Genomic DNA, 11122 nt, shown 5'->3' with positions numbered 1-11122 from the left:
AAACTAGAAAAGAGTGAATTCTGTAGAATAATAATATCTTATAGTCCAATCTAGGTTGGTGAATTACATGGGATTAACAAGTGGGAATGTCAAATGTAGGTGAAATGCACCTTCCTATGCAAGCCCACAGTAGGAAATAGTTGGCTAAATGAGGTTGGTGGTTGACACACGTTAGGAAAATGGTAGGCAAGGCCCAACCAAAGGGAAAATTATTTGGTTGTAGTAATGGTGAAAGAACCTGTGCCATTAAGAAACAACATGTGAAGGATGGCAAAAAGTTTAAAATAAATCTATCCAAAATGTATATTGCATTGGTGATTGGACCAATATTTTTGACCAACCATGTGATAGCTAATGGGCAACTACTACAAGCATTGGACCCAAATCTACATGGTTAACCTATGTTGCATGTGTTATTTTCTAAATGATGATAGACCCATGAGACAGGTCGCCAAAAGGTGAAGATTTACCACTAAAGTAATCTCTAGAATTTAACTCTGCATTTAAAGACAAAACACATACAATTGTTGTACCATTTCATTTGATCAGTTTTGGATGATGGATAGTTCAAGTTGAAGAAGATACATATAGATAATAATACAATGGATATGTTTACAAAGGTAGTGACAAGGGAGAAGCTGAATTCTTCTTTAGCTTCGGTTGGTCTTCTAGAATGAATAGAATAAAAGGACAATAGGGTCTAGGTTGGTTTGCTATTCTAGTGGGAGCTATAAGTTTAGCAATGCTATAATCAGTCTCCAAATTGGCAGTTATTGTTGTGGAGTATGACCATTTTCCAAGTGGGAGATTGTTTTGATGTTGAACCTAATTAGACTTAGAGAATTCTTTGGTATAGTTCTCTCCTCATATTATTTCTATGGGGGTTTGCGGGTAGCGCCCTCAAGATGGGGTCAAGGGGCAATGCCCCTATGGGGTCCTAGGGTAATACCTGAGGTGCAATCCATGTCATAGTATAGGGTGGGGTCGAGGGGCAATGCCCCTGTGGGGGTTTTGAGGGCAGCACTTGTGAAGCTAGAAATGACATTATATTGTAAAAGGTGTTAGCTACTATTTCTCTATTATTCTAGCCCTAATTATGTAAGTGGCAAAAAGCTTGTATAAAAAGACATAGGCTTAGGGATTTTCATAAGGTGTGATGCTAAAATTGGTTCTTGCAGTGGTATTGAGCTATAAGAGATTATGAATTATAATCAAGTTGTAATTACTAGTTAATAATAATATTAGACTTTTTGTTGGTGGTCGTAGCCTAGGGATTGGGTGAATCACGTTAAATTCTAGTGTCTTGTGTTCTCTTATGTGTGATATTTTTTTTTTTGATATTAATTATATTTGCATGTAACTGTTATTTCTATCTAAGGTTAATCCTAAACTACATATCTTTATCTATGTCTTCACAAAAATCTTCATCTTTATCTCTTTCTCCCTCCCTCCATCATTCCTAATTTTATTTCTCACTCTTTATCTCTCCCATCTATTTGTATGTATACATACTTATCTATATTTGAGTTATCTCTATCTATCTATTTATTTCTACCTCCCTCCTCCTCTTTCTATATATTTCCTCCTCTTTTAATTTCTATTTTAATCCATCTCACTATATATATATTTCTATTTATCTCTCTTCATTCTTATCTTTTGATATTTTGATCTCTATCTTCCCAAATCTTGTAATATATGTCTCGTCTTGTACTATTCTTTATCTCTCTATCTTCTCTTTCTCTCCCCCCCCCCCCCCCCCCCTCTCCCTGAACCTCCCATCACCACTCTATTTTCATCTCTCCATCTCTAAATGCACATCCCTCTCTCCGTTCATTCATATTTTTCTCTCATTACTTTCCCATCTCTATAATCTCAATTTTTATATAGATACCTTTATAACTCTATCCCTTCACATTTGGAAAGATAGGTAAAGGAAAAAATACACATATAGAAGAGGGGGAAATAATAATTGTGTGTGTGTGTGTGTGTGTGGGTGTGAGATAAATGGAGATAGATATGTATATAGATAGAGAGGGAGATAGGAATACAAAGGTGTGAGATTAGAGAAGTTTAGAAAGAGAGAGTGATAGCAAGAGATGGAGAGGCAAGGAATCAACATCGAAAGGAGAGGCATAGAGATTTATATAAACTGGGAAAGATGTAGGGCAGGAAAGAGGAATTGATAAAGACAAATAATGTAGAGAGGGAAATAGAGATAAAGAGGGGGAAGAGAGATATTTAGAGATTCAAATATATAAAGGTACTAATAAAGATGAGAAGGGAGAAATAAAAATAAGGGGTAGGCATGGGTATTTCATAAATGTAGATATAAAGATAAGGAGAAACAAGAAATGAATGAATGAGATAGATATGATGATAGAGAAATAATGGTCTAAATGTGATACATTAAATGTATTAAATATAATTTTACCAATTCAATTTTTTAGTTTTCTAATTAATGATTATATATACTCATCCTTCATGTCATTCTTGCACCAATTGTGGATCCACAATGTGGAACATATCTTTTGTTGGATACATAATGAATCCAAGAACCCAAGAGGAATTCCCTCATTTCTTCTTACCAAGATCAAACTGTCAACCTCGACAATCATAATTTGTAAGGGATGGTAATGGAAGAAAGTCTCGTTCAGGAAAAATGAGAATGATCAACACACGTTTCATACATTCAATCATCTTGCATAGAAATCAAATGTTAATTTTGAAATCAAATAGTCTTCACTATTAGAACATTGTTAGAACATTGTTATCTAATAGACTATGAAAACTCATGCAATTAAAGATGTATACAGCAAAACTTTCATTAAAAAAATAATGTATTGACATACAAGTCATTCACCAACTTAAAATTAAAAACATATACACAATTTATACATAAGCCTTATAACCAATCACAATCTAGAATAAAATATGTTTGATTTCCAAACACTTCTTCTCTCTTAACTTGAAGACATTAAGAAAAGTATGTAGGGCCCGATTGGCTGCAAGAATTGTCGAATGCAACATTCATCTATGCTGGAATAATCTCTTTTCTAGTATCTGTGCATTCTTAAAATAATTTCTGGAATATCATTTGGACCTATTTGGTTGACCTAGAAGACGAGTCAAAATATGCATATTCTATGTTTGGTTGAAACAATTGAAATAGGAATTGGAATAAGTTTTATTTTAAAATTTTAATAATTAAACTATTACTTTTTAGTTTGGAAATATTTTAAATAAACAAGTTTTTTATTTATAAAAAATGAATTTTTATTGATTTATTAAAAAGCCAAATTGTTTTAATTAGACTTTTTTTTTTAATTGACTTTATAAGTGAAAGATATACCTTAACCTTTGAAATTCATCGAAATTCAAAGGACATAATATATTGTATATTATAAATTTAATTCTAAATTAAATTAAATTAATTTAATGAGTATAAGATTCAAAACTAAAATCATTTTATTTTTAAATCTATTAAAGAAAATAAAAAATACAAATAACTTGAGATCATCAATATGATATGTAAATGATCTTTCAACATGGTTTTAATAATAAGACTAAACACAATATTTATTTGTAAAGATAAAATTATGAAAGTTTAGAAAATATATCAAATTTGATATTAGTATTTTTTGTCATTTAAAAAACACATATTCAATGTTAAATAATGTTGACCTAGTTTATATCTTATGATAAATGGAGAAAATAGTCTCAAAATGCATTTGAGTGACAAAATATAACCAAATGACAAAGTCAAGGATCTGACAACATATCAAATTGGGTTTATTAAAAACTAGAATAAGAATAAGCTATTCTTATTCCATCTTTTTTTAGGAATTCCACTATGCTCATTTTGAGGTCAAATTAGGATAGGCAAATTCTAATTCTAATTTTGTATTTTACAAACAAATGTTGAATTGGTGAGTGCGGGTATTTAAATTTTTCTATTCCCACCCATTTCTTACAACCAAATGGAGCCTTATATAACTAGTCCATATCCCATTTATATTGATGACGTAATATTAGCATGACTAGCACTTGAAAAAGAGACTATACCTCGATCATGAACGTAGAAATTATATTTCCTTTAGAATTTGAAACATTAATGCCGGTCATGTTATCTAGCAAGTCTACAAGTATTACCTGTTTTCACTATCAAACATATATATGGCTTTCGCACGTGCAGGAAGGATGGGAGAACTAGTTTTGCAGGAGTCTATTAACTATAATTTTTCTCCGGGCAAACATACAAGACTTTGCACTCGTGGGGCAGGTTAAAGATTATTTTCTGGCTAGAATGCTTTAAATTCATAAATTGTGGGCAAATAACTTCCATGTGGTGACCATTTCCATTATTTAAAGTTGTTATTCTAGATTCCACATACTACGTGAAAGACTAACGCTGGATTTCTGCTTTTTTTTGGAGTATTAACATTCCAGAAACAATGTGACTTGACTAAAAGGCAGTTAAATAATGGACACAAATCCCTCTAGAAAGTTGACTCTTTAGTACGTTACATATTACATATTACAATTTTGTAAAAATGTATACAAAATGTGGAAACATAAACGCCGCGCATGAACCGGTTGACCAGACAATCGATTGGATGACAGGCATCTCCTTGTTCCTGTGCCCATGATTTTTCTATAAACTGACAAAGTTTGTATTAGATGAGGCAAACTATGGCTTCTTCAGAGTCTTCCATGGAAGCACATCTTGCACTCTATGAAATCAGTCTTTCAACAGCCAAGCTCATGTCCCTTCGAGCTGCTATTTTACTTAACATTCCTGACATTATTGCCATCCATGGTGGTGGTAATCCCCTCAGTGTGGAGCAAATTGCTTCTCATATTTCTACTTCCCGCAACAAACCTGCCCATAGTGAGTACTTGTTTAGAATCATGAGGCTTCTGGCTTCCATGGGAATCTTCAAAGAAGAGAGCACAGTAGATCATGGTCACACTACCCAATACAAGTATGGCCTCACTACCCTCTCTAAGTTTCTTGTCAAAAATGGTGCCCAACAATCACGTGCACCTTTTGCGTTGGCCAGTAATGTAAAGTGTGCAGTAGATGCTTATCAGCATCTCCATGACTCTGTCATCAGCATATCCTGTGCCCATGATTTTTCTATAAATTGACAAAGTTTGTATTAGATGAGGCAAACTATGGCTTCTTCAGAGTCTTCCATGGAAGCACATCTTGCACTCTATGAAATCATTCTTTCAGCAGCCAATCCCATGTCCGTTCGGGCTGCTATTTTACTTAACATTCCTGATATTATTGCCATCCATGGTGGTGATAATCCCCTCAGTGTGGAGAAAATTGCTTCACATATTTCTACTTCCACCAACAAACCTGCCCATACTGACTGCTTGTTTAGAATCATGAGGCTTCTGGCTTCCATTAATGTCTTCTCGGAAGAGAGCATACTAGATCATGGTGGCACTCCGCAATTCAAGTATGGTCTCACTACCCTCTCTAAGTTTCTTGTCAAAAATGGAGCCCAACAATCATGTGCACCTATTGCGTTGGCCATTAATGTAAACTGTGCAGCAGATGCTTATCAGCGTCTCCATGACTCTGTCCATCCGTTCACGAAAGCCCAAGGGATGAACTTATTTGAGTACATGAGCGACAATCCTGAGCCAAACAGAATTTGCAATGAGGACATGGCTAGTGATACTGGCCCTTTAATGGCTTCTGCGGTGAAGATTTATGAGGGGTTTAAGAACTTCAAGAGTGTAGTGGATGTCGCAGGAGGGGTTGGCTCTGCAATATCTTTAATTGTGAAAGAATATCCACACGTTCATCGCATCAATTTTGACGTTCCTCATGTTATAAGTACTGCTGCTCCCATACAAGCTCGGTAACAATCTTCCATCTTTAAACTTCCATAGATTCTCACCCATGGAAACTTGCATGTTAGCAATTATAACATTAGAAGATGTTCACAAATTTGATCACAAATACAATTTATTATTATTATCCATAGAGATTTAACATTCCAGGAATCGACAACGTGGAAAGTTATATGTTCGAAAAAATTCCTTCAGCAGATGCCATTTTGTTAAGGGTATTTTTACTTTTTAAAGTTTTTTTTGGTTGAAATTAAAGTTGAGCTTTCAAATGGCAGTGTAATGAAATGTTACATTATTATCTATATAGTGGATTTTGCATGATTGGGATGATGAGTGCTGTATAAAGATCTTGAAGAATTGTTATGAGGCATTACCACATGATAAGAAGCTATTAATGGTTGATGTGGTCATTGAGAAGAAAGAAGGGACGAAAAGGCAAGCTGGATTACTGTTTGATATTGCAATGATGGCTGCTTGCATATGTGGAAAGGAGAGAATAGAGGAGGAATTTAGATAACAATGTAACATTTCATTACACGGCCATTTGAAAACTCAACTTTAATCATGTGGTAATGCCTCATAACAATTCTTCAAGATCTTTATACAGTGTTCATCATCCCAATCATGCAAAATCCACTATATAGATAACAATGTAACATTTCATTACAGGGCCATTTGAAAACTCAACTTCAACCTAACTTTAATTTCAACCAAAACAAACTTTAAAAAGTAAAAATGCTTTTAAAAAAATGGCATTTGCTGAAGGAATTTTTTCGAACATATTACCTTCCATGTTGTCGATTCCTAGAATGGTAAATCTCTATGAATAATAATAATAAATTGTATTTGTGATCAAATTTGTGAACATCTTCTAATGTTATAATTGATACCATAACAAGTGCCAAATAATGGCTGCTTGCTGGATTACTGTTTGATATCGCAATGATGGTTGCTTTCATAGATGGAAAGGAGAGAACAGAGGAAGAATTTAAGGACTTTTTTGACCAAGCAGGATTCAAAAGTTGCAAAGTCTTCGAGTTACCTTTCCTTCAAACACTTATAGAAGTTTCTAAGTAATAAATAAAAATATGGGTTAAACAAGTGCCAAATAATAATACATAAATAAGGTCTTGTGTGTGACAAATCATTATGTTGTATGTGGTTTGATCCACTATCAATAATTGAAAGCAGTGAATATTTTATTTGTAGTTTCCTAATGAATAATAAAAGTTGGGATTTTTGTGTGTGACCAAAAATTGTGTTGTATTGAAAGAGCTAAAATATAAAATGTTGATTTTATTGATTCAGATTTTCAAATGATTCTGAATTATTTCACATTGATATATGAACAATTTTTTATAACGTTATTTTCCCTTACAAACACTACTTACGAGAATAACTTCCGAGCAACTATATATCTAACTTATTTATTTATTTAAACTAAACTTAGAAACTAACCTAATTAATGTACTAAATCTAACATGTATGTGGTATGGCCTAGCCACTATGCAATATTTTATATGTATGAGTTAGCATTGTGAATATGAATGACATAAATGAGTTATTTAGTATTCATTTAAATATGCGCAACAAAATTTTAAATCAAAATACAATAATGAAATATTTAGTTATATGCAATAGGAGTAATTATTTGTGTAGATTTGATTTTCATATATTTTAAAATTAAAAATTATATTAAGACAATGTTCTATCTTTTATGATTTTGTTTAAAATTCATTATATACTTTTTAGTTGAATTATTTATTTTTTACTAAATGTCTAATCTTAACCATATTACTATAGATTGTTTGAAGATTGAATAATGAAAATGAATTTTTATTTTCATGGGAAACATAGAATATAAAACATTTTGTATTCTTGGTAACATTATTGATTGCCTTCATTATATAATAATGTTACCTCATCATTTAAATAGAAGTTATTGAGTACAATTTTATAAATATTTGTAGAAACAAGAGTGTTTTTATTTCATCAAGAAATTTGTAAATAATAATAGATAACTTGCAATGTCTTATTGTTCGTAAACAGATTTGTCACAGTAGAATTTACCCAATGGAGTGTGTGACAAACTATTCCCAATAGTTGGATAGGCCCTTGGTATCCATCCTTCCTCTGTGTTTAGAGGGGCAGCTCCCTCATAAGATAAAATTTTAGATTTTTCAATACAGATAAATAAAACTTAGAAAAGAGAAAGGAAAACCATTGATAGCGAATGCACCACATGCCTTCAATGTTTTCATAAAAATGATGTAACCATTAATGAGAGCAATCAAGGACTATGCTTGAGAACTTTGACCAACACAATGCTAATTCAACCATTCATGAATACTCACACCATACCATGGAAATATTCATAAAATGAATCAACAGTCAACAATTCAAACCTTTAAATAGAGAATGTCAAATGTACTTCCTTTATTTCTTTGCACCGAGAAAGTAAGAAATAACTGATTACACAAAAACAATAATTGTACATACTTTCCAAAAATTGCTTTGTGATCAGAGCATAAGTGTTCCCTATATCTAGGTCCAAAAAAAAGTCCCTTATTACATTGATTTCTAGGAATTTATAGCCAATCTAGAATAAACAACTTTTCGTGTTCGTAACTACCCAAAAAGTTAGAGTTTGGAATTTGGCATGCATTTGAAAACTGACTCTAACTCCAACTCATATGTAGCAAAACTCTAGATCCTAACTCTAGTTACAATAAGTGACATGTTCACTTTTACATAATAAGTAACATATGACTACGCATCTTGTGCAGAAATAGAAAAGTTGATTTATGCTAAATTTCACACTTCATCTCTCAATACAAAATATTGGAAATTTTCCCACAACCAACCTCTTTATAAATGCACTAATAGAAAATTGCATGACCCTTTCATGAGGATCCTTCGATCCACTTGAGCAACTTTATGAAAATCTCCAATATAATTTCCCATTTCTACCTAAACAGATAGGTTAATATGCAACCACTTGAAGAAGAGGTGCCATTATCATTAATAATGGCCTCAAGAGATGACAACTTGTTTAATGAATTTCTCTACAACTATACTTCCAACCATGCATGATCCAATGATCTATGTGTTCCTTTGAGGTTCTCACTTTACAAACTCGCAAAAGAGTACTAAATAAGTTGATGAATCAACTTTCTGTGCACCTTGTCGTTACCATGCTGTTGAGTTCATATTCCCATTCTATTGGGTAGTTGAACAAGTTCATTTCTATATGAAGGGAGCTAGGGTTTAACCATTTCTTGCATACAAATTGATCAGAGAATTACAAGATTCTATGGAACTTCTATGTGTAGATCACACACTTCTCATACTAAGATATTGTGAGCTCGAGAGGTTGACAGATTAGATCTCATTCATTCTATTTCTATAGCCTCCTCTGCTTGGCACATTCATACTCTTCAAGTGATGTAATCATTCCATCAACCTCGGCTTTACAATTATGTCCATTTTATTTTAAGTAAATGTTGTCTGAATATCTTTGATCTGCTAGATTTCATTGGATGCTTGATGAGTGGTCATTCAAACTTAACCATGCTCATTTTGTCAAACATGTAATGAGAAATCCAGCCGAGCCCATTGATCATAGATTCATGGAATGAATATGACATTTTGTTAAATAGTTGGGTTCAATCCATAGCAACGATGTTGATATTTGAGCAATGGACTCATACCTGGAATTGAAAACATAGTTTGCAATCCATTTCAAAATGTTTGAGTTTATTTTACTATCTTCTTCTCATTCCACAACATGCATTTGGATGATATTGAACTCTACTCGTCATCATCCGATGTAATTCATTCATCAAACAGATATTGCACTTCGTTTACCAATCCCTATGAATCACAATCACCTTCATGGGAGAGTTAGGAAAACATTATTTCATCTTGATTGGCTGCTTACATGTGATTGACTCTTTACCACTTGAGATGACACATTTTTGCATATGATTTATATGTGCATTGGTTACGATAAAGCCAAGAATGTAAAGTGGATTAAACAGCCCCTATGCCTGGCCTATGTCTACGGTTTTTATGACTTGAAGATATTAAAATTAAAAGTTCATATGCCTTATCTTGTTTGGTTGACTGAGTATTATATATTTCAAACAACGTATCCATTATCATTCAAAATATCTCCACGCTTCTCACATTTGTCATTTCTTCAAGAAACTTGTGTGCTTGGTCTATGCTTGATCAACGCTGCAGATTTGCAAAGAGGGAAATAATTTGATGGCTCACGCCAGATAGCCTCCTTTTCATTATAGCCAACAAAGGGTTTACACCACCAATTAACATTTCTTCTATGATGCCACACAAAAGTACTTGCCAAATCTTGGCTTCTTTGAAATGATTTAATCATCTCTTTTATTGCCCTTGTTCCTCTACTCCTTCTAGCCGTATAGATAATCTTTGCTGCAATCTATCTCATCCAACATGAAAGGTGTATCCGACCCAATTAATTTTGACATAAATATGTCAATTTGAAGTTATTTTCTTTTGTGATTTTATCTAACATGGCCGTTCTAATTTCAAAAAACTCTCTGGCAACATTTTGAATGCTTTCACTTTCCCATCACACAGCTGTGAAGTTTCAAGCATTAGTGGAAATGTGCATTGATAATGAATGCAAGTTGCATCACTTGTAAATCACCATGATTGACCTGCAAGTTCCTTCCCTATAAATAAAACCAGTCTTCAGATTATATCTATGAACTTTTATTTCCAGCCGGTAGTTGTTTTCAAGTTGAGGTTTGGGTTGGGAGGTTCGGGTTAGGATTAGGTTAAAAAGTTGGAGTATGGGGAGAGAGAGTATGGCTAGTACGTGGAGAGAGAAAATTTGAAGAGAGAGAGAGAGTGAAAACCAAACCCAAAACCAAAACCTGTACTTCTCTCTAAAAGTTGGGGTATGTGGAGAGAGAAAAGTGTCTGGAGAGAGAGGACTGTGAAAAGGGGAGTGAAACTCTAACTCAAACCCCATACTTCACTCTAAAAGTTTTAGTACATGGAGAGAGAGAGGTATGGGGAGAAAGAAGGTTTGATATTTCTTTATGACTAATTTCTCTCTCTCTCTCTCTCTTTGATTAATTAATTAAATTAAAACTCTCTATAAAATGTCTGGGTAACACTTATAAAATGACTCTGACCCATTTCTTTAAGTTGCAAATTTAATTTTATCAGTATATAATTTTATAATGTTAAATTAAATAATTTTGTG

The 11122-nt window shown here is 33.1% G+C and overlaps 2 protein-coding genes across 2 annotated transcripts; both read left to right on the top strand.

Moving 5' to 3' along the window:
- Positions 1 to 4689: 4689 nt before the first annotated feature.
- Positions 4690 to 5148, top strand: LOC149555632 (nicotinate N-methyltransferase 1-like). The gene has a single exon (XM_089829448.1). It carries the CDS (start codon positions 4690 to 4692, stop codon positions 5146 to 5148), a length of 459 nt encoding a protein of 152 aa, XP_089685574.1.
- A 27-nt stretch (positions 5149 to 5175) lies between these two features.
- On the top strand, positions 5176 to 6945 carry LOC149555631 (caffeic acid 3-O-methyltransferase 3-like). Its single transcript, XM_089833668.1, has 4 exons — positions 5176 to 5865; positions 6012 to 6083; positions 6176 to 6350; positions 6830 to 6945. Exons 1-4 carry the CDS (start codon positions 5176 to 5178, stop codon positions 6943 to 6945), a joined length of 1053 nt encoding a protein of 350 aa, XP_089689794.1.
- Positions 6946 to 11122: the final 4177 nt, after the last annotated feature.

The sequence above is a fragment of the Cupressus sempervirens genome, chromosome 5, assembly GCF_028749045.1.
Source record: "Cupressus sempervirens isolate cs-2001-9-10 chromosome 5, ASM2874904v1, whole genome shotgun sequence".
NCBI classification, from domain to species: domain Eukaryota; kingdom Viridiplantae; phylum Streptophyta; class Pinopsida; order Cupressales; family Cupressaceae; genus Cupressus; species Cupressus sempervirens.
Note: the sequence above shows the minus strand (reverse complement) of the source record. Positions and strands in the feature narration are given on the sequence as shown.

Coding starts and splice junctions, on each gene's coding strand:
- LOC149555632 (XM_089829448.1), top strand. CDS start 4,690: ATGGCTTCTTCAGAGTCTTCCATGGAAGCACATCTTGCACTCTATGAA.
- LOC149555631 (XM_089833668.1), top strand. CDS start 5,176: ATGGCTTCTTCAGAGTCTTCCATGGAAGCACATCTTGCACTCTATGAA. Junction 5,866..6,011: donor TTATAAGTACTGCTGCTCCC/ATACAAGCTCGG, acceptor TAGAGATTTAAC/ATTCCAGGAATCGACAACGT. Junction 6,351..6,829: donor AATGATGGCTGCTTGCATAT/GTGGAAAGGAGA, acceptor TTGCTTTCATAG/ATGGAAAGGAGAGAACAGAG.